The sequence below is a fragment of the Chiloscyllium plagiosum genome, unplaced genomic scaffold (assembly GCF_037043375.1).
Source record: "Chiloscyllium plagiosum isolate Xiang-an unplaced genomic scaffold, Cpla_swu_hap1 HiC_scaffold_13, whole genome shotgun sequence".
NCBI classification, from domain to species: Eukaryota; Metazoa; Chordata; class Chondrichthyes; order Orectolobiformes; family Hemiscylliidae; genus Chiloscyllium; species Chiloscyllium plagiosum.
This window is the reverse complement of record NW_028270151.1, coordinates 78,407,410-78,431,485: the sequence shown is the minus strand read 5'-3', so window position 1 is coordinate 78,431,485 and position 24,076 is coordinate 78,407,410. Positions and strand designations below refer to the sequence as shown.

Sequence of the window (24,076 nt, the reverse complement as noted above, 5' to 3'; positions counted from 1 at the left end):
CTGTTGGACTATAACCTGGTGTTGCGTGATTTTCAGATTTGTCCACCTCAGTCCAACACTGGCTCCTCCATATCATTTCAATGGAATGAGTAGCAAGTTTGGTCAATTTATTATCCCTGAAGGTTGATGAGCCTTCTGGTATAGAACAACTTCGACTTGTAGTTGAGATTATAACAAGGTTCGAGATCATGTTCCTCAGTTCTATCTGTTGCCATAGTAACTTTGCCAAAGGACATGACACCTGGCTCACTATTGGTTCCAAGATGCATCAAAAACCCTTAGATACAGGACAGCAGATGCATAGCCACATTTGACGAGTCAGTATTTTGTAGTATTTTGCTATCCAATGCCAATACCCACAATGCCTTTCTGTTTTCACCTCCCCTTACCCCACCAACCCCAGGTCCACAGGTTACTCCGAAGTAATTGTGGTAGTGGGAGGCTGTGAACGAGTGGGAGGCTTCAATCTCCCTTACACTGAATGCTATGACCCAATGACCGGAGAGTGGAAGTCGCTTGCCAAACTCCCAGAATTCACCAAATCTGAGTATGCTGTTTGTGCCCTGAGGAATGATATCCTTGTGTCAGGTAAGAGAACCCATGGACACAGAGATTAAGTGGGTCAGACTGTGTCCCTTCACACTCTGGGACTGCCTGGGGGAGTGGGTCAGACATTGTCCTTTCACACTGTGGGACTGACTGGGACAGTGGATCGACACTGACCTTTCACACTCTGGGACTAGCTTGGTCAGTAGTAAATAGTGTTTTGAGTTTTGATCTTATGAGATGTACCATAACGGAACTTGTGGAGCACATTTTGAGTTTAAATCTTTGTTATCATTAAATAGCTGTTGTCTCCAGCCTCTGTCACCAAAGTCTTGCGTAATCTGATTTTGAATGAATCCATTAATCTGGCAATAATGCCACAAACTGCCATTTCCAAACTTTCAAACCACCCCAAAAAAATGTTCAAATGAAAGATGTGCCAGGTTTGCTGGATGCCTAGTGGGCATATGAGGAAGTATCATAAGAACAGAACTAGGCCATTCAGTCCGTCATGTCAGTTCCAGCATGCACTTAGCGTCTGATCTGATCTCAACTCCATTGTCTCCTGCTGCCTCCTTTCACTTCATTCCCATATCCAACAAAAATCTATTGATCTCAGTCTGGAGGTTGCAATTTCACAGCACCCAAGGCTCTTTGGTTAGGAAGTTCCAGATTCTGACTACCTTCTAAGTGAGAAAATGCTTCTTTATTTCTCTAAATGACCCAGCTCAAATTTCAAACTTAACGTATTCAGTGATGGTAACATGCATTACTTTTCTTGAAAAAAGTCACCTAATATTGCGGTGCATCTTATCATCCAAGGGTTATTCCCAAAACATTTCCTTTCAAAATCCCATTGCCTCTTATGATCCAGAAAATATGGTATTTCTTCCTGTTGCAATCAGACTAAATAGTTTCTCTGTATCTAGCCTTTATAATCACAAGCAAACTTGGATCACTGCCAGGTGGCAGTTATGAGATCACAACTGATCAATGATCCTGGAGTTCAAATTTTGGAGGAAGTCTTTTTGGTGGTTGTCAACAATTAGAAAATCTCAGTCTGTTTTGCATAAATTTTTGAGAACTTTGAAGTTATAAACTGTTGAATTTGCCTTGGGGCCTCTTCTGGGATTGACAAAGGACATAAGCAGTTCACCCTACTGATCGCTTCCCAGTCATTGTTTTTATTTTTGTCCAGTTTAAGTGACCTTTTCCTCCTTCCTGTTTTCAGACCAACAGCAAATTGCATTCATGTAGTGCTTTTCACGTGGCTAAAACAACTCAAGATGCATCACAACTGTGTTATTTCAAAATTAATCTGCTGCTGAAGGACACAAGGAAATATTAGACTAGGTGACCATAGTGGTCAAAGAGCTAGGTTTTGAAGGTGGAAAAAAAAGATAGAGAGTCTGTGGGGAAGGAATTCCACAGTTTAGGCCAGTGGGAGGTGAAGGCACAGGCAGACATGGTAGATGATGGTTTCAAAAAAAAGATTTACAGTACTAGGATACTAGGGAGACTAGAAGGTTTTAGTTATTAGATTAGATTACAGTGTGGAAACAGGCCCTTCGGCCCAACAAGTCCACACCGACCCGCCGAAGCGCAACCCACCCATACCCCTACATTTACCCCTTACCTAACACTACGGGCAATTTAGCATGGCCAATTCACCTAACCTGCACATCTTTGGACTATGGGAGGAAACCGGAGCACCCGGAGGAAACCCACGCAGACACGGGGAGAACGTGCAAACTCCACACAGTCAGTCGCCTGAGGCGGGAATTGAACCCGGGTCTCTGGCGCTGTGAGGCAGCAGTGCTAACCACTGTGCCACCGTGCCGCCCACGGCTGGAGTTTTTTTTAACTTACAGCGTAAGAAGCTGACCTTGAAGGTTCATAAAATCATGAGGGGCAGAGATAAGGGGAATAGTCAAGATTGTTTCCCCAGGGTAGGGAAGTCCAAAACTAGAGGGTATAGGATTAAGGTGAGAGGGGCAGATTTAAAAGAGATCTGAGGGGCAACCTTTTCACACAGAGGGTGGTGCGTGTATGGAGCAAGCTGCCAGAGGAAGCGGTAGGGGTGAGTATATTCAAACATTTAAAAGACATTTTCACAGGTACGTGGATAGGAAAGGTTTACAGGGATGTGGGCCAAACACAGGCAAATGGAATGGGTCCAGTTAAGGAAACCTGGTCAACATGGGTGAGTTGGGCTGAAGGACCTGTTTCCGTGTTGCATGACTCTGTATCTGGATCTGAATGTCAGAGAGCGTTGGGGCTGTAGGCAATGGCCAGGCAATGAGGGGTTTGAAAATAAGGATAACAATTTTTTTGGGAGGGGTGGCATGTGGAGGATCCCAACAGGATCTGCCTCCATCTTATGTAAGACTCAAATGGCCTATTTCTACTCCTAAGCGAAATATGACACAACACCAAGTTATAGTCCAACAGGTTTATTTGGAAGCACCAGCTTTTGGAGCACTGATCCTTCATCAGGTAACTGTGGAAGCAGGATCATTACCAGAACCAGTCTGACCCAAGATTGGGATACAGACAGAGTCTAACCTCACATCTTTAATGCATCGTCTGAGCTGAGATGTCACTTTTTTAATAAAACCTTAAGTTATCTTGAGAATGTGACTTAAAAGAAGCTCTGGAATTTGCATATTAATGAACCGAAACCTGCAACCCCTTCTGAAAGATGAAAGACTTAACAGCAATCTAGGTTTGTTAATATTATCATTTCAGTGGCATGACACTATGATCTTTTGCTATAAAGTCTGTGTCATATGATCCTGCCTAACTAGCTACTTGATGAAGGAACAGTGCTCCAAAAGCTAGTACTTCCAGATAAAACTATTGGACTATAACCTGGTGTTGTGTGATTTTTAACTTTTTCACCCCAGTTCAACACCAGCACCTCCACATCATACTCCTAAGTGCACATTCTTCTGTTCTGATTTTCAAATCAAGGCTTTATTTAATCAGGAGCCAATGTACGTCTCTCACCACAACAGCAATGGCGAACAAGGGTACAGGCAACAGAAATTTGGATGCTCATACACAAATGGAGGATGGATGGTCAGTCAGCACATTGAAATAGTCATGCCCCAAGGCAACACAAGTATGGATGGGGGCATCTGCTGTCACTGATGAACTGAGGGCTGGGTGGAATCGTTTGAAGCTGTGAAGATAGAAATAAAATGGATATGTAGTTTGAAGCTCATCTTGGGGTCAAATTAGACATTGAGTTTGCAAACAGTCTAGTTCAGCCTGAGACAGTTGCCAGGGAGAGGGATGAGATCAGCGGCTAGGAAACAGAGGTTGTGGCAACGGCTTTGGACTTTATGATATTTGTTGGTGGAAATCTACTGATCCAGCACTGGATGGCAAAAGATACAACACAACAAGACAGAGACAATGGATGGGTTCAGAGAGGTGTTAGTGAGATACGGCGGATGGCTACCATTATGTGTGTGTGGAGCCTGAAGTGTTTTTGGATGCTGTCACCAACGGGTGAGGGCTAGCATATTTAGCGTAATAAATAAGAGGCGGATAGGAGACATCCTAAGGAAACACCAGAGGTCATGATGCAAAGGAAACTATTGCAGATGATCTTCTGACTACAGCTAAATAGATAAAAATGGAATTGGGTAACAGCATTCCCACTCAGTTAGATGAGAAGAGGAGTGGCATTTGAGGAGGATAGTATGGTCAACAGTGCAAAAAAACTGCACACAAGTGAGGAGGGATGGGGTGGGATTGATTACCATGGTTGCAGTCACATTGGATGTCCCTTGTCAATTTATTGAGAGCAACTTCACTACTATGGCAAGGCAGAAGTGCTGCACAGTAGGCATACCCCTGCCTAATGTCCAGTCCCTATGAATTGGGCCTAACTGCCTTTATCTGAGGGCACGATCCACCTCTCAAGCTGAGAAGCTGCCAGCAGCATTAGGCTCAGATTCATTCATAGTCTTTGGGTGGCCACTTAAAAGGCTCAATTGGCAGAGGCATAGGAAGGTCACCCCTGGGTTTTCCTGCTTGGAACCTCATTCTGGTGGAAGTGGGAAGGTGACGTGGGTTTGTTTATACCATCATTCCAGCTACTTAATGGCTCTTGCTGCTTCCAGTGATGGATTGCACTAGATTCTGCTCCACATTCAAGTCAAACCAAGGCCTGGGACAAACAGCCTGAAGATTTTCCATGGATTGCAGAAGGGTTCTAAAACTTTTTTGTTGGTTTGCTGGCGTTTGGTGGTGGCCTTTCCCAAGAAGTCTGTACATCTTACTGGCAATACAGCTCAAAAATGCAATCCACTTTAAATCTCCTCGACTTGCAACCGGACAGAATTCTTGAATTGTTTCTTAGCAGCTTCTTCACCTTTTCCATGGGTAATGAACAGCAATCCAGATTTCAACTGAATGTACATGTTAAAAATCGGGCAAAGGCCTGTCATTAATTTCAGGTCTGAGGTCTTAGACATAGAATACAGGCCCGAAAACAAATTAAAAGCAGTACACGTTCCATGACCAGATGAACCTCAAGCCTGGTTTTTAGCTTCTCTCTTTGTGTTGAACAGGTGGCAGAATCAACAGCCGTGATGTGTGGATGTACAACTCCCAGCTGAACATCTGGATGCGAGTGGCCTGTTTAAACAAAGGCAGATGGCGCCACAAGATGGCTGTCCTTCTTGGCAAGGTAACAGGAAACGTAAAATTAACCTGAAGTTCAGACTTTGACAAAGCTAAATACCAAATTAAAAAGGACAAAAGCTTTTCAAACCTGCTGAGTATCTTGATGAAAAGCAATTTAAGAGTTAATTCAAAAGATGTGCTGATTCAAAGAAGTTAATGTTGTGATGAATGATTGAACTTGCTTCTTTTAAAAACAACTCTGAAGTAGCTCCTTTGATGACTGAGCAAAGAGTGTAGAATACAGCAACTGATTCCACTGTTGGATTTCAGTTTGTGCCTTGTCCCCTCACTATTGTTGTAACCTCCAACAGTGTAACGATCCTCGTTTCCCCCAAGCTTGCTATTTCTCCAGCTCTGGCCTCTTATAGGGCCCCTCTCCTCCAAATATGGGATGGCCATCAGTCGGAGAAAGTGAGGACTGCAGATGCTGGAGATCAGAGTCAAAATGTGTGGTGCTGGAAAAGCACAGCCAGTCTGGCAGCATCCGAGGAACAGGAGAGTCTACGTTTCGAGCATAAACTCTTCATTAGGAATGTGGGGTTGGGCGGGGCGGGGGGGAGGAGTTGGGGGGAAGGGATCTGAGAGATAAATGGGGGAGTGGGGCTGGGGGGAAGGTAGCTGGGAATGCGATAGATAGGTGATGGTTGGGGTGATGGTGATAGCTCAGAGCAAAGGGTGGAGCGGATAGGTGGAAGGAAGATGTACAGGTAGGACAGTTCAAGAGGGCAGTGCCGAGTGGAGGGTAGCATCTGGGATAAGGTTAGGGGAGAGAAATGAGGAAATTGGTGACATCAACATTGATCGCTTTTGGTTGGAGGAGTCCCAAGGCATAAGATGAGGTGTTCTTCCTCTAGGTGTCGGGTGGTTAGGTTTTGGCAGTGGACAAGGCCCAAGACCTGCATGTCCTTTGTGAAGTGGGAGGGGGAGTTCAAGTGGTCGGCCACAGGTTGGTGGGGTTGTTTGGTGCATATGTCCCTGAAACGTTCCGTAAGTAGATGTCCTATCTCCCCAATGTAGAGGAGACCACATTGAGAGCCCTCCCCTTCTGCATTCCCTCACCAAATACTTCCACTTCCCTTTCATTCCATAAAGCTCACTTTTTGGCCAAGTGTTTGTGTATCACTCCAAATTCCAGCCCAAGATGATGACACATCCCTCCCAGATCGTCTCAACACCTTCTAGAGTCGCTTTGAGAAGAATTCGGCGGAGAGGTAACATCTATTCAAATCCTGATGAACCTATCCCAATAGTCTCTGCATCAGAGATCAGATCAGTTTTTCTTCATGTGAATCCAAGGCAAGCGATGGGACCAGACGAAGTACCAGGCTGTGCACTCAGAGCATGCGTGGATCAACTGGCAAAGGTCTTCTCAGACATCGTCAACCTCTCCTGCAGCAGGCCACTGTCCCTGCCTGTTTCAAGAGGGCCAACATCACCCCTGTGCCTAAGAAGGCTCATGCAGCATGTCTCAATGACTACCGCCCAGTGGCCCTAACTTCGGTGGTCGTGAAGTGTTTTGAAAGGCTGGTCATGGCATTAATCAACTCCAGCCTCCCCACTACTCTTGACCCAATCCAATTTGCCTATGCGACCAACAGATCCATGTCAGATGCCATATCACTTGCCCTTCGCTCCTCCCTAGAACACCTTGACACCAAGAACAGCTACGTAAGAATCCTACTCATTGACTGCAGCCTTCAACACTATTATCCCCTTGAGACTGATTATTAAACTTAGTGATCTTGGACTAAGCCCTACTCTCTGCAACTGGACCCACAGACCACAATCAGTGAAGAATGGGGACAATATGTCATCCTCACTAACACGCAACACTGGAGCCCTCCAAAGGTGTGTACTCAGCCCCCTACTGTACTCACTGTACACCCATGACCATGTCGCCAAATATCAGATTAATGCCATTTAAAAGTCCGCTGATAACACCATCATAGTCGGTCAAATCTCAGGTGGCAATGAAACAGACTACAGACAGGTGGTGGAAGACCTGGAAAAATAGTGCACTGAGAACAACCTAGCTCTCAATGCAGCAAAAGCAAAGAACTCCCCAACACATTAACAGCACAGAGGTAGAACGAGTGGAAAGTGTCAAGCCCCTGGAAGTGGTCATCCACAACAAGCTTTCTTGGCCTCATTGTATGGACATACTGGTTGCAAAGGCCCAACAACGTCTCTTCTTCCTCAGGCAGCTGAGAAAATTTGGCAAGAAGGTGAATATCCTTGCCACTTTTATAGGTGCGCCATCGAGAGCTTTCTATTTGGATGCATCACTACCTGGTATGGCAACTGTACCATTCAAGATCGGAGACGGTTATAGAGGGTGGTGAACTCGGCGCGGACAATCACAAAGGCCAACCTCCCATCTGTAGAATCCATCTTCCAGGCCCGCTGAGTAGGAAAGGCTTCCAGCATTCTCAAAGATCCATCCCACCCTGGCAATGTTTTTCTACAACCTCTACCATTGGGGAGAAGGTACAGAAGCCCAAACACACGCATCAGCTGGTTTCGAAAGAGTTTCTACCCTCCTGTTGTTAGAATACTGAATGGACTCACAAACTCTTAACATTCACCTGTACCTGTGTTTTTGTTTTTGCCACTGTTTACGTATTATTTACTTATCTATGCTACTTAACTCTGTGATCTGCCTGTATTGCTTGCATGACAAAGCTTTTCACTGTGCCTTGGTACACATAACAATAAATTAAAAGGAATGGAAAGGCAGTGGCATGCTGGTGATGTCACTGAGCTAATAATTTAGAATATCTGGTTAAAGTCCCGCGGGCAGAGGTTTGAATCCTACCAGGGCAGGTGGTGAAATTTGAGTTCAATAAAAATCTGGAATAAAATCTAGCCACTGTCCATTGTATTTTAAAAAAATCTAGTTCACTAATCCCCATTAGATAAGAAAATCTTGCCTGGTCTGACCTACATGACCCGCAGCAATGTGCTTAACTCTTAAATGCTCTTTAGCTAATTAGAGGTGTAGCCAGTGACACCCACATTTGTGAATGAGTTTAAACAAGAATTTGGAAGACTGAATATGGGGCAATTCTAGAACTGTCTGATACTTTTGTGACTGTGGCGGTAAATTTGAAAGGTGTATGATGTGCTAGTTGATAGTCTATCCACAGGAAATGAATTGAATTGAATTGAATTGAATCTCTTGTCACGTGTACCGAGGCACAGTGAAAAGCTTTGTCTTGCGAGCAATATAGGCAGATCATATAGTTAAGTAGCATCGATAGTAAATAATAGGTAAACAGCGGCAAAAACAAAAGTACAGGTGAATGCTAAGAGTTTGTGGGTCCATTCAGTATTCTAACAACAGTAGGGTAGAAACTGTTGCGAAAATGGCTGGTGCGTATATTTAGGCTTCTGTACCTTCTCCCTGATGTCGAAGTTGTAGAAAAACATTGCCAGGGTGGGATGGATCTTTGAGAATGCTGGAGGCCTTTCCTTGACAGCGGGCTTGGTAAATGGATTCTACAGATGGCCTTTGTGATTGCCCGGCCCGAGTTCACCACTCTCTGTAACTGTCTCCAATCTTGAAAGGCACAGTTGCCATACCAGGTAGTGATACATCCAGACAGCATGCTCTCGATAGTGCAGCTATAAAAGTTGGCAAGGAGAACATGTCAGGGAATGATTCCCATGGCATTCCCTATCTAGGTATTGATTAGGAAGCACAGAATGAACCAACTACAGGCGACTCTTTAGAATCCTCACTAGCGTCATGGGGGCTGTTAACTGAGAAAAGAGTGTGGAATTTCTGTACCTTCCTTCTTGAATGCAGGACACTCCAAAGCCTCTAAGAGACAGAGATTCTTTTCAAGTGTCATTCGTGTTGTAAGAAATGTGACAAGCACAACAGCGAGGTGACAGTTTCCATGCTGTATGACTGTCTGACCAGGTCATCTTGTTTTCATGATGTTGCTTGATGGATAATTATTGGCCAGGGCACTGACAGTGACTCCATGTTCTTCAGTAAAACAGTGCTGTGGGATCCTTCTATGTATATCTGACATGGCAGACCAGAGCTTGGTTATAATCCAGTAACTCATGGCTGGCACCAGAAAAATAATAAACATTGCTCTTTGGATAAAGGGCAGCGTGAAATTTGTGGTTAGGAATTGCAATTGAAGCAGACTGGAATTCAAATCTCACCATGCAGATTAAGTATAAATCCAGTAAGGAGAAAGTGAGGACTGCAGATGCTGGAGATCAGAGTCAAGAGTGTAGTGCTAAAAAAGCACAGCAGGTCAGGCAGCATCCGAGGAGCAGGAGAATGGATGTTTTGGGCATAAGCCCTTCATTAGGAATTCCTGATTAAGGGCTTTTGCCTGAAACGTTGATTCTCCTGCTCCTCGGATGCTGCCTGAATTGCTGCGCTTTTCCAGCACCACACTCTTGGCTATAAATCCAGTATTCCATGGTCTGGCAGCAGGAAAGCTGCTATTTTAACATTAAAACTGAACTGGTTCACGAATGTCTTCCAATGAAGTGATCTTTCCTCCATTACCTGGTATGGCCTGTATGGAACTTCACTCCTGCACTGTCTGGTTGACTCTCAGGGTGGCCAGTCTGGACACTCAATGATAACACAGCTGCTTCAAGGAGGGTCAGCATCACCATTGGCCTAGGTGTGTCACCTGCTGTTCACCGACCACTTCAACAGGGGTAGCTTGTGCTTCTAGTAAAACCAATCTCCTGCCTTCATCTCCAGCTCCTGTTGATTTGATTTGCTTTGTTATTGTCACATGTACCAAAATACAGAGAAAAGTATTATTTTTCTTGTTAACCTGGTGAATCATACTTTACATAAGTACATCAGGGTACGTCCTGCTCTCCCGAGGCAGTGGGAAGTGTAGACAGAGTCAATGGAAGGAATACTCGCTTTCGTGATGGACTGGGCTGCATTCTCAACGCTCTCTAATTTGTGATTCTTGTTGGGACAATAACATCGGTGGGGAGTGAGCAGACATCAAATGGTTAAAACTTGCTGTTGTGAAGCTGGATGCTGAAGCCAGCCATAAAACAAGCAGCCCTTCCTTCTCTACTTCTCCTCCCTGTTTGTTTAATCTGCTTCCCTGTGTTGGGCCCAGTTCAAAAGGCAGCAGCGAAGGTTCAGGTTGACGTGAGCAGGCCATTGCAGGTACAGTAAGTGAAGAGGCGGGAAGTAATTAAAGTCTGACAGGTAAACCTCAACGCCTAGCAACATGTACACCAAAGCCTCCCTGATAGGAAACTGCATTACCCAATCACAGATAGCTATATCACCTGGACTACTCAGGGTCCTTTTGGTGAGATAAGTTGTGTAAGCCTGAAATTCTAATTGGTTCAAACTGGTTTCCGTGGCTTAAATAATTGTATGTATTCCAAGAAAGCATGCCTACCTTGTTCTGCATTGTCTGTTTGTCTGATTGTCTCCAGACTCTCCCCGCACTGTGTTGACAATACATTGTTTTTAGTGACATCTCTCATACATTCTGTTGATCCTGTCTTTGTACTGCAGCCTCGGGTATTTCCTACTTGCTGACGTAGATGGAGTGTTTCATGGATAAGGAAGTGTAGGAGACATTTCACCTTGTATTGAACCGCTGCTGTATTTGAAATATAAACAGAAAATGCTGGAGAAACTCAGCAAGTCCAACAGCATTCAGGGAGAGAGAAAGGGTCAACATTTTGTGTCCTCTTTTTCAGAACTGCTGTACCTGATCTGGGAAGGGAATGTTAGATGGTTTGAGTGTAAGGGTCATTCACATTCTTTACCTTGAAGTTTAGAAAAAAAATTAAAATAAGTGTTTTGTTCCTATTGCTTTTTTTTCTTTTGAAAGCTTTCCATAAATGGAAGCATAAAAATGTGGCCCAAAGGATCCATTCAGCTTGTCAGTTTGAGATATCTGCTGATATCCTGCTTTCTGTCCTATCCCCCACATCTCCTTTGGGATAAAAATAAACATAAATCATTGAGATTTAGCCATAATTAGTGTAGTTGTATTTTCTTTTTAATTTAAATGATAGGACATTTGACACTTCAATGATGTAGTCATTTGATGATGCAGCACATGTGGCTTCTATGTGTGTTGCTGTGGTAACCCACCCGCAACCCTCGATATTTAGACAGTGCGAGGCACCTCACCTGTGCTGTGGTTTAATGTGGAGAAAAGAGGATACGCTGACATCTGTTCCCATCATCAGATTGCTTTGTGCCTGCTCCCAGAGGGTTAGCATACCAGTCAGCAGATTAAACTGTAACAAGATGTCAACTGCGTCTGTCAACTGTGCCATGACAGTCCAGGAGCAAAAGTGCAAAGAACACAATTGAAAACTCTCATGTTTACAGGATGTGACAGCCTTCCTTAGCAGTATCAACATAGAAGCCCCTGATCAGTCGTGAAACAAGTCACACTCTCTCCCCAACACTAAGGGAATACAATCCCAACATTAAGGGAACACAAGCCCCTCCCCAACACTAAGGGAACACAAACTCCCTCCCCAATATTGAGGGAACACAAGCCCCTCCCCAACATTAAGGGAACACAACCCCCCTCCCCAACATTGAGGTAACACAAACCCTTCCCCAACACTCAGGGAACATAAACCCCTCCCCAACACTGAAATAACACAAGCCCCTCCCCAACAGTAAGATAACACAAACTCCTCCCCAATTCTAAGGTAACACAAGCCCCTCCCCAACACTAAGGAAACATAAGCCACTCTGCAACAGTAAGTGAACACAAGCCCACTCCCCATTACTAAGGGAACATAAGCTCCCTCCCTGACTGCACCTGTCCATGAGCCCAACCCCACAGAAGCAGCCTACAAATCTTTTTCCCACTTGCACTCGAACATTATGAGCAATACAGAACCACAAGCTCCTTCTGTCAGTTTGACAATAGTTAGTGCCTGGCTATTGTGTTAAACAAATCTCCTCATTATTTGACTGCAGTCAGCAGCAGGTGTAGCTTGTTTGCTAAGAGCTGTAGGGTTATAATCTAAAATTCCTGATAATTACATGAAATAGGAGTTGGGGTAAAGAACCAACACCTGTGTGCTTTTTTTTTAGGGACCCTGGTGAAAGCTCCTTTGAAATGTTTTCTGTTTCCTTGAGCATGTTTCTTTGAGCATGTACTGTGCCCTACTCCAGGTGTATGCAGTGGGAGGTTACGATGGTCAGAATCGGTTGAGCAGCGTGGAGTGTTACGACTCTTTCTCAAACCGCTGGGTCGAGGTTGCATCCCTCAAAGAGGCAGTCAGCTCACCGGCTGTCGTCAGCTGTGTCAGTAAGCTGTTTGTGATTGGAGGAGGGCCTGATGACAATACGTGCTCTGATAAGGTATCTGACAAATGGGGCGGGAATCACTGTTTATAGAGTTATGCAGATACCAATAAAGCATTCAGTGTTCAATGTATCACCATTTATGGAATAGTTTGTTTTAATTTGCACATTCAAGTCTAGACTCACACATGCCCTCATTCACGAATCACAAACTTACAACCATGCATTACCCATGGCTCACGCACCTAAGCTACACATCCCTGAACACTATAGGCAATTTAGCATGGCCAATCCATATGATCTGCATATCTTTGGACTGTGAGAGGAAACCAGAGCACTCGGAGGAAACCCACGCAGACATGGGGAGAATGTGCAAACTTCACACAGATAGTCACCCAAAGTTGGAATTGGACCCAGGTCCCTGGCACTGTAAGGCAGCAGTGCTAACCACTGAGCCACTGTGCTGTCCAGCTGACATAACAATCACACACAAATGTAAATACTTACACACACATGCAAAGATGCCCAGTTCAAATGCTCATTCATTTATGCTTCCCTACACACTCATGTTCATGCACACACATACTCTCACACAGGAGAGATAGTGATCAGACAGTGTCGGTTTGGCTGAGTTCTCCCCTCTCATTTGCCAAAGACGAAGCAAATCATAATATGATCAGCTGAGAGACTGGAGATCATCTCTTTGTTTTTCCTGTTATTTGAATGTTTGGATTGGTACCGTTTTCTCTTGCACTCTCCCTTCAGCAGCCTGTCTTAGTCACTGGAGCTGCCTTTCCAGGTTGGTGCTATTGTTTCCGAGCCTGAGATGCTCACTGTACTGACCAGTAAATCACTGGACACCCCCTTTAGCTTTGCATCTATGAATGGGGAGAAAACCATCAGCTCTGGTAATTACCAGCAGTTACAGAGCTACAAATGAATGCTATGATATACTATGACCAGGTGGCATACTGGTAATTCAAAGGTGTAGTTTTATCTAATGACACAAGTTCAAATCCAACAAATAGTAGATTAGATGAGATTACTTACAGTGTGGAAACAGGCCCTTTGGCCCAACAAGTCCACACCGACCCACCGAAGCGCAACCCATCCATACCCCTACATTTACCCCTTCACCTAACACTATGGGCAATTTAGCATGGCCAATTCACCTGACCTGCACATCTTTGGACTGTGAGAGGAAACTGGAGCACCCGGAGGAAACCCACGCAGACACGGGGAGAATGTGCAAACTCCACACAGTCAGTCGCCTGAGGCGGGAATTGAATCTGGGTCTCTGGCGCTGTGAGGTAGCAGTGCTAACGACTGTACCACCATGCCGCCCACAGGGTAGTTGGGGTATAAGTTCTGTTAATTAAATAAATCTGGAATAAGAGCTGTATTATGAATTGACCAAATTGACATAAAGATCCTGCTGTCTCACGACCATCCTTGAGAGAAGGAAACCTGCTTGTCCTAGCTACACTGGCCTCCATGTAACTCCAGACCCACAGTAATAGGTTCACATTTTGCCTGTCCCCAACAAGCAACCTAACCACATTCAAGTAGGTAGCTCACGACCGCCTTCTTCAGGACCTTTAGGAATGGGCAGCAATTAATTCAAAAAAATGTGAGAAACGAACATTGTGGTCCTAAGGTATAAGGATCAAGCCCTGGTTTCATCTGCATAGGCTATTGTTAGTCAGTCTTAGAATGGCTGGCTATAGTGTGGTCACAATGGGTTGTCCTTAATGCCCTTAGACTAGCACTAGACAATCAGCCAGGCTTCCTATCCAGATCACTATTCTGTGCAAAGGGCACCTATTTCAATTTGAAGCATTGTACTCATATGTTTATTACATTGCACGTTTGTTTTCATGTACACTTGGCCTGTACACACTTTGTTACTACACCTGTAAATGGTGTCATAACTGTTACTGTACTTTACGTAAATATTCAATTTTGTTCCATGCACATGTTTATTTGCTTTTGTTGCAGTCGATCGATATGTATTTTGATGCTTGTTATTGTGAGTGTGTGGGTATTGACTTCCCCGTTGCTCCCTGATAGGTTCAATGTTATGACCCAGCCACTAATGTTTGGTTGTTGCGAGCACCCATTCCTGTTGCTAAACGATGCATCACCGCAGTGTCCCTGACCAACCTTATATACGTGGCCGGGGGGCTGACCAAGTCCATCTTCTGCTACGATCCAGTGGAGGATTATTGGATGCATGTGGTGAACACCTTCAGTAGACAGGTAACTATGTGAACATCTCAGTAACTCCATTGTGAAAGTATCCACCACCATTAGTCTCACTGTCTCACAATCTCACTGTCCAAGAAATGATCAGGAATTGAAATGTACAGCTGCTCCATACAGGGTGGAGTGGGTATCAGTTCTGTCCATTGAACTAATGCCAACCTGGTAATTATAGACCAACAGAATTGGGGAATTGATGAATGTAATTTCCTACATTAGTTTTCCTGGTGAGTGCTGGGAGAATAAAATTCAGGCACTCCTGTCTGCGATTTTTCAACTATTTCTTTCAATACTAAGAATATCAGGGATGGATATTGCAGAGTTTCCCAGTATCTGCTTCCTGAGCATGCTGAATCAGAAAATCCCACCCCAAATTCCAGAATTATGGAGCAGAAACCCAATCATAGCTCCTTTGATCATTGACCTGGGCGTCTGTGATAGAGAATGCAAATAAGCAAGATCCAGGCTAGGTCTCAAGAAATCAGTCTGTCACAATTGACTGCCTATTCATTATATTTGTGAACAGGTCGGTGAATAAGAGTGGGAAAGAGAGTGACAGGGATAGGCACGCGAAGGTGAACAAAGATACATAAAGTCATTTAGGGTGTAGGTTTGCTCGCTGAGCTGTAGGTTTGATATCCAGATGTTTCATTACCTGGCTAGGCAATATCATCAGTGGCGACCTCCAAGTGAAACAAAGCTGTTGTCTCCTGCTTTCTATTTATATCTTTCTCCTGGATGGGGTTCCTGGGGTTTGTGGTGATGTCATTTCCTGTTTGTTTTCTGAGGGTTGATAGATGGCACCTAGATCTATGTGTTTGTTTATGGCATTGTGGTTGGAGTGCCAGGCCTCTAGGAATTCTCTGGTATATCTTTGCTTAGCCTGTCCCAGGATGGATGGGACACATCTATCCTGGGACAGGCTAAGCAAAGACATGCCAGCACCCGGAGGTCACCACTGATGAGGTCACTTGGAGGTCACCACTGATGATGTTACCTAGCCAGGTAATGAAACGTCTGGATATCAAACCTACAGCTCAGTGAGCAAACCTACACCCTAAACCTCAACCTGAGCTACAAACCTTCACAAACCTTGCACATAAAGTCATGGTCAAACCAGAGGATCAGATTAAGAGACAGACATGATTGTTTATAATGCAAGTTCCTCTTTCTGTACCATGCAGGAGAGTTGCGGCATGTCTGTGTGTAACGGCAAGGTCTACATCCTCGGTGGCAGAAAGGAAACGGGAGAGGCCACTGACACTATTACATGCTACGACCCAGCAACAGGAATCATCACAGCAATGGCTGCCATGCCGAGGCCCATTTCCTATCATGGCTGTGTGACAATTCACAGATACAATGAGAAGTACAGACCTTGAGCCAGAGATCTCCAGCACCCACCCAATACTGAGTGGCAAAGAGGCACAACCACACTATAACATCCTGTGGAGGGACCAGAGGCAGTCTCTGCAGGTTCTATATTAGATGACTTTACTGTAGCATACTCTTCAAAACATTGAGCCTTTTTTTTAAAGAAACTTTTATTACAACATTAGAATTATAGATCAACAATCAATGTCTTGCATAATACGAAAGTCCCAGTGATAAGAATACCAAAGCTGTGGCATTGCAGGCAATATTATGCCATTTGCACATGTTTGTGCATCCCTCAGATAACCGTGGACAGTTAATGGTGCATTTAGGGTAACACTTTCAGGTCTGAGACCATAATCCAGAAGGAAATAGCTGTTCACTTTCTGGTGTAATTAGAGAGTCACAAAGTGAGAAATGCAAGTGGAAAACTTTTGTTGAGTCAGTTGGAGGTGTCTTGGAATCATAGAGACTGAGGCGCTGTCCAAGGTCAGGATTGAAACCTTCATATTCGAGCATCTACATCACTTTGACATCATTCAGTGGCTGCTTTGTGGCCACTCCCAGTGAAGTGCATAGATGTTTTCGTATACTGTGATCCCAGTTATTGTCCTAATTTTTCACCTTTTGGTATCTATTAAGGCTTATGAGGAACAAACACTTTAACTCCTGCAACGTGACTCAGTAGAGGTCAAGGATAAGATGTCTTGGCACTGGTTGCCTTGGGTTGGAGATAGAAAGTCAGAATTAGTCAGCTGTGATCTCATGTATGAGGCAAGAAACCAGACCTTCCAGATCGTATCTCTTGGGTTTTAATCCCCCCCCAACTCACTGCAAAAACCTTTGTCAAAAGGATTTTTTTTATTTCTGACATACCTCTCTGGCTGCAGAGATGCTGTAATACATCAAATGCATCAAGGATTGCTACAGCCTAGTTCTGGAAAAGCATCAGCCTTTTTGACAACAGTGGCAGTAAGTGTTTTTTTTTCATTCACTTATGGAAGAGGGCATGCCTCCTGTTACTTGTAAGAGCTCATATTGGTCCCCAGCTCGTGTGTCTTCTGGATTTTGTATTCTTAATATTGGTGGAAATTTGGTTTGTGCAAGCAATTTCGATAAATGCATTGCTAGTCAAATACATGCCTGTACTTTCCAGCCAGAGATCACTAGAACAGATTTCAGTTGATCAGATTGAACAGGTCACAGTGTTGTTAGTGTCGGTACTTACAAAGAAATGTTCCATAGACAGTAACTTAGCTACTTGACTTTGAACCCTAAGACTTCAAAGTTATGCCTCTGGCAATTGGATTGTCAGACCTGGTTGGAGTTCTGGTTTAGATCATAGATCCAATAATTGAAGTAAGTGTATGTGGGTAATTTTCCAGACAATGTTGAGCCAAGTTGGTTATATACTGTGTATATATATCCCACAGTGAGTGGGTTATAGCCCAGTAATATGCAGTGGCAGTTTATTTATACCATGTATATTTACCCATGCTAGATAGAATGTGAATTATTCCCAATTCCCAGTTATGTATATTGCATCAAACAGTGCATATTGATGGGATGAAAGATAAAAGCTTTGGTAATTATAAAGGAAGTGAAAGAGGTATAGTGCTGACTTTTAACCCTTGAACATCAGATTGCGCATTTAGAGGCTATGTCATTGCATGAGTGAGAGTCACACCCTCTATTTGAAAATGAAAGTTGTTAATGTCCCTAAGAGAAGAACATTCCATTGTAGCTTTTCCAAAGTGAGTCCTTTTGCCATTCCCTTACATCACTAACAGTTTCTCCTAAATGTGGGTTGGAGTAGGGTGAGGGGGTGGGGGTGAGTGTACATAAGTTCCACTCTATCCATCCTGGGGGTATTTTTCATGTATTTGCTGGAAGGCAATAGATTGGTGTGTAACCACCAGGCCTGATCCAGGCTTTGGCTCACATGGACACACATTTGGGGGAGGCCTTGACTTTTGTGTGCTTTTGAAAAACAATGGAAAACAAGGTTGCTGGTTAACCATCACTCATTTCGCACTAATGCACAAAGTCTTTCCCCAGGACTTTAAACTACTTAAGTCATGATATCTGGATAATTTTGCAATAATGTGAGATTTGAGGAGGTTAAAGGATTGAGTTCTTTGTGGCATTTATTGATACAGTGTAAGGTATGTCGATCTGAACTAACTCAGTTGGGATAGCTAATAGCATAATACTACTGTCAGTGGATTAGCAATCCAGAAACCAAGGATAAGGCTTTGGGAACAGGCTTCAGATTCCACCACAGCAGCAGGTGGGAGTTAAATTCAACTAATTCATGATTCTTAAGTTAAAAGGTGTTGTCATTAAATGATCATTGATTATTACAAAAACCCATCTGGTTCACTGTTGTCCTTCAGAAAAAGAACTTTGCTATTGGTTCACCAAACTTCTCAGCCGGGCCTGCAGGGACCAACCGGATCTCCCAGTCACCGTCCATTTTAATTCCCCTTCTCACGTCCTTTCCAACGTGACCATCCTTGGCCTCCTCCATTGCCACAATGAACCAAACTGCAAATTGGAGGACCACCACTTCATCTTCCACCTGGGCAGCTTTCAGCCCGGAGGACTCAATATTGAGCTCTCCAAATTCAAATAACCTCCTTTCTCATCCCCTCTCTCCCTTCCAGCCCATACCCCTCCCTTCCACTCCTCCCTGTCACCACCCGGATTCATTCTCTACCTGTCTTTACCTACAGCCACTTCACCACTCTGCCCCCACCACCCTCTTTATCTGCAGCTCCCCCATACCCACCCCTAGTCCTGAAGAAGGGTTACACCCAAAGCATCGACTTCTCCACCTCCTGGTGCTGCCTGGTTTGCTGTGTTCTTCCAGCCTCCTGTCTGCCATCTTTTCCTGGCCTGGCCTGAATGTGATTCCCAGAGGCAGAACAATGTGGTTGACCTTTAACAATCCTCTGTCATTGCAAATAAACCATAAGGCTGTTCAAAAGCAATTAAGGATGGACAACAGATCCTGGCCTTATCTGCCCACCACCTAAATCCATGAAAGAATAAATAAATTTCACTTGTTCCAAATCACTCGATTGTTATCTTCAATTTCCAGACCGTAAGTTGGAGATATTTTGGGGGAAAGAAATTACTACTGCAATAAAGTTAATTGAAAGTCTGAGGCATTGTGAATTTTAAAACAATTGCAGCATTGGACCTCAGATATGTAAAACCAAGATGTTACAGGTTGAGAAGTGTATCGAGGGGGTTGGTGAGTTTGAAAGGTGGGTGAAAATTGGTCGATTCGAGAGTGATCAGGGTGGGTGGTCAGTGCACTGGCACTCTGGGCTTATGAACCCTCTTTTCAGGAGGAGGAAATCTTTATTTTCCAAGCTATTTCCTCTGTTAAACTGGATAATTTTAGTGCTGGGAAGCGAGGATGTGCCAGAACATTCCGAATCAGGGACAGGTTGACAGATCTCAGACAATCTGGTGAGCCTGTGTTCCCAAAAGCCTGGAATGGGACTAGAATGATGTCTCATCAATCAATTTGATTAACTTGGATCATGATAGCTTGTTCACGATTAAGATGTCCTGGAGCCAATCTAAAAAGCACAAAGCGTTCCCTATGGCAGAAACCTCACCAAGTTAACATCTGTGTTTATCAAAGTGGATTACCTTAACCTTGCCACTGGTAGGGTGCGTATGTTTCAGCCTTCCCTCCCTAATGTAGCATCCCCTGTTCTGTCAAAGAAACGCCCAGAGTGTACTTCGTTGAGTATACTGTTGACTTCAATTTTTCTTGCTCTTCATCTTAGTTATTTGATGCATTTATATTAAATGGCTTCTTTTTTTTTTACACACTAAGTTACAAGACTATTTTGCTGTAAATAACATACTTCGCTATTTATTCTTATGTCCCTATGTTTCACTCTAACTGTGAGCACCATTTGCTGAGGCAACACAGGTTAGAGAGCTGGCATTGTCCTAAGATCTTCACTGAGGATGTTCTGAGAGCTGGTTACCATGTAAGCTTCACACTGGTATGAAGGACTGAAGCCAGCGTATGAATGAACAGGTTGCGAAAGCCATTGGAGATGTCATTCTTGGGAAATAGCAACCAGTTTCCTCCGTTATCTTTCCTTTCACCGAAGGAAATCTGCTAGAGGAGGAAGCCTTTCTTGAACAGGGATAAAACATCCATCTAGTTAATGGGATGGACCCTTATCCAAACAAGGAAGCATTGAGGGGATTGGTCCCTCAGCTCAGATCAGCAGCCAATAAACCAATGAGGCATTAGACAGGGTCTGGATAATCAGCTGTAATAGGGGAAATGTCAGGACAAAGAGGATTGGTTAAAAGGGCAAGATTATAGACTGACAGCAATAGACATTGGAGGCAGAAGAGGTTATGCTGTGAAGTCATTCACATGCCAGACTTCCGTGTCGTTTCTGATCTCAACCCTACAGGAAGCAACTCATCTTCAGTCCCATAGATTTAATGAGGGACTGTCACCACTGCAAGGAATGCAGGAAATGACCATGCTTCCAATAAGGCATTTATTCTCTTGCTTATCAGTGAGAGAAAGCTTTTTATAATTCCCAGAACCAGGCAGGTACTGAGGTGAATAAGGAAGATGGACAGAAAAGAAAAGTCAGGCAATGGGTGACATTAATGCCACTTGGTCATCGCTCTAGCCTTTGTGATGAACACACTAAGCTGCTTTCAATCATGTTTCCGTTCCTGGCATACCTTGAGTTTCAGATATATGACTGCAATTTAAAGTACCACAGCAATTGCATCCCAGTATTTCTCAAACCACCAGAAGTAAAGGAGAGAGCAAGAACTCTACTGTGGTCAAACTCTCCATGGAGCAGCATGACAGAAAAGTATTACTGAGATCTTGCTACAACTTCTTCACCAGTTGGTAAAATATGGCACAGTAGAGGTTTTACTCATGGACCCTGAGACAGTAAGTCTGACTAATAACTGCATTCACCCAGGACTACTGGAACACTGAACTGAAAACAGAGCTCCTGGGCTGAACAAGGAAACCTCCCCTTACGAGAGCAGCCACACTCATTGCCAATTCAGGACTGCATGAGAATAATGAGTATTTATATTTTTTTCTGTTGTTGTAAACTATGCTTTTGTTAACAAACCTATTTATTCTTTAAGTATGTCCTTCAAAATCATTTGGCAGAATGAATGTTGCAAGCTTTGAGGTTTTGCTGTGTACCAGATACACAGGAGGAGAGGACGTGGCAAGGGATCTCTTTTGATGCCCATTCTCAGCAATGTGAAAAATATATCACCATGTGTATTGGCCTAGCTCATTCATGGGCCTGTGAGTTAAATCAATCACGCAGGTAGCCACCAAACCTGTCAGTAGATATTATTTAAAAACACAGGGGTAAAAAGTGTGTGGTGCAGCCAACTATGTTAAAAGTTGTGACCCTGATCAAAGAGATTTAGAAACAATCCAAGTCCTTGTCAAATGGTTTCATGACAAAATCCAGTCTGTAACTTACTGCCAAATATCCATATTTTTACAAATTACCTAAACTTTTTTTGTGAGATTTCAACCTACAAAATGACCCACCACTGTAACAGTATTTTCTCCATGTAGTGTGCTTGAGCTACACAATGAGGACTTTGACCTGGTTCCTGGTTTTGATCTGTACATTGAGGAGCAGTGAGTGAATAATTTTCAGTCTGGTTGAGACATTTTTAATGCTGTAAAGTAGCTGGCATGCTTTTTGTTTGTAATTATATAGGTGTAAAGTGGTTGTGTTGTTTTTGTAAAATTTGGGTTGTCCTGGAGACAAAAGCATACCTTCCTTTTGATTTCTGCTTTAAGTTTTACAGTGCGAGCTGCATATAAACAAATTGTACTTGAATCCAGGGAGATATATCATTTTAAAAATTTGATCACAACTATGAAATGTATAGACAACACAGTTCATCAAAATAGCACTGTATGAAATGTCAGCAGTGACCCTGGATGACTGAGAGTTATGGTGAGTTGAGTTATCTGACTGTGTGATTTCCTCTGTTCTTTTGTTGTATGAGCTTCAGAATTCCCGAAACACCCCAACTCTTGAATTCACCCTCTTCTTTATCTATTTAAACCAAACTCTATGCCCAAGGAATTGGACTATACATTCTCATACTGTTTGCCCCTTTTGCTCAATGTCAACTTTTTGTTTGATTAGACTCCTAGGAAGTGCTTTTCAAATGCATATTATTGTTGTATTTGGACTTCAGGGATGCCTAACAGTGGGTTTCAGATACAGTCATCAAGATCCCCAAAACAAGGGACAGGCCACAAGAGAAAGTGCACACTATGGAATTTCTTATGTGTAAAGCAATGATGATGCTTGATGTCAGCACATTTGATCTTCACTTTAATATATTACTTTAAAACTATGATCACAGTTCAAAATTATGGGTAGATATGATGAAGTAAATCAGAGAAATTGTTTTCACTGGCAGAAATGTTGAGAAGCAGAGGACGGATTGGCAAAAGAATTAGGGTTGAAAAGCATGGCGCTGAAAAAGCATAACAGGTCGGACAGCATCTGAGGAGCAGGAGAGTTGATGTTTCAGGCATAAGCCCTTCATCAGGAATGATAGAATGTTTATGCCTGAAACATCAACTCCCCTGCTGCTCGGATGCTGCCCAATCTGCTGTGCTTTTCCAGCACCACACTTTATGACTCTGACTCATCAGCATCTGCAGTCTTCACTTTCTCTCAAAAAATTAGGGTGTATGGGGAGGGGGCACTGCCTTGCTGAAAAAGGTGATGGAGGCAGATTCAGTTGCACCATCCCAGAGGGAATGAGGCATAAAAATTGAAACGGTGTGGGAAAAAGAGGTACGGGAGCCAGAACAAAGAAATGCCTGATTTTAATTTGTATTGTACTGAGCAAAACAAATAGCTACCTATTAGATTAGATTCCTTACAGTGTGGAAACAGGCCCTTCGGCTCAACAAGTCCACACCAATCTTCCGAAGAGTAACCCACCCAGACCCATTTCCCTCTGACTAATGCACCTAACTCTGTGGGCAATTTAGAATGGCCAATTCACCTGACCTGCACATCTTTTGACTGTTGGAGGAAACCGGAGCATCCGGAGGAAACCCACGCAGACATGGGGAGAATGTGCAAACTCCACACAGCCAGTTGCTCGAGGCCAGAATCGAACCTGGATCCCTGGTGCTGTGAGGCAGCAGTGCTAACCACTGAGCCACCGTGCCATACCATTGGGAGAACAACAGTATCCGTGTCAACCCTGACCAATCTGGCTGGGCTATTCCTGTAATATGAGTGACCCGAGTGGGGAGAATGTGAAAGCAAATTGTAAAGGGCACAAGTTAGAGGAAAAATTCAAATAATTGACATAAGAATGTCCAAATCTGTATGCCGCTTGATTAACATCCATCTCAGGTTCTCTCTTGCCCTAAAATGATTACCACAAGTTGAATTTTTCAATCTACATAAATATGTTTTTTTCCCTTTCTTGAGTTGGCTGTTGTGTGAGTGTCCTTTTCTGAACCTGGAAGGGGGAGTGCTGATTGAAGGACTGACTCAAATGTTTCACACGTTCACCAATCAACAGGTCTTGTCAAATGTTTAGACAGCAGTACCAACTTTGATTGTGTGTAATCATTGTTACATGTAAATGATTTTAACTGTGTGTATGTGTTGTAAGTTAGTGACTTTTAATAAAGATTCTATTCTCATCAAACTATTTGTTTTATATTTGTGTGAACGTGAATGGACTGGATCACTGGAACAGAACTGAGAAGCTGAGGAAATTGGGGTCTATGTTCTCTAGAACAAAGGGTGATCTCATTGACTGGTACAGATAGAGAAGGAAGGATGATTCCCTAGATGAGAGTGATCTAGA

At 43.6% G+C, this 24,076-nt stretch overlaps 1 protein-coding gene across 2 annotated transcripts in view; it reads left to right on the top strand.

Annotated features, from left to right (window-relative positions):
- Nucleotides 1-23,914, top strand: part of klhl24a (kelch-like family member 24a) — a 30,103-nt gene extending 6,189 nt beyond the window's left edge. For both annotated transcript variants that reach the window (XM_043701843.2, XM_043701842.2), the window contains exons 3-7: nt 404-588; nt 5,130-5,248; nt 12,407-12,595; nt 14,609-14,797; nt 15,985-23,914. In XM_043701843.2, coding sequence (XP_043557778.1) covers nt 404-588; nt 5,130-5,248; nt 12,407-12,595; nt 14,609-14,797; nt 15,985-16,182 — 880 coding nt within the window. In that variant the 3' untranslated portion in view covers nt 16,183-23,914. The remainder of the gene's footprint in view (nt 1-403; nt 589-5,129; nt 5,249-12,406; nt 12,596-14,608; nt 14,798-15,984) is intronic.
- The last annotated feature ends 162 nt before the right edge of the window (nt 23,915-24,076 follow it).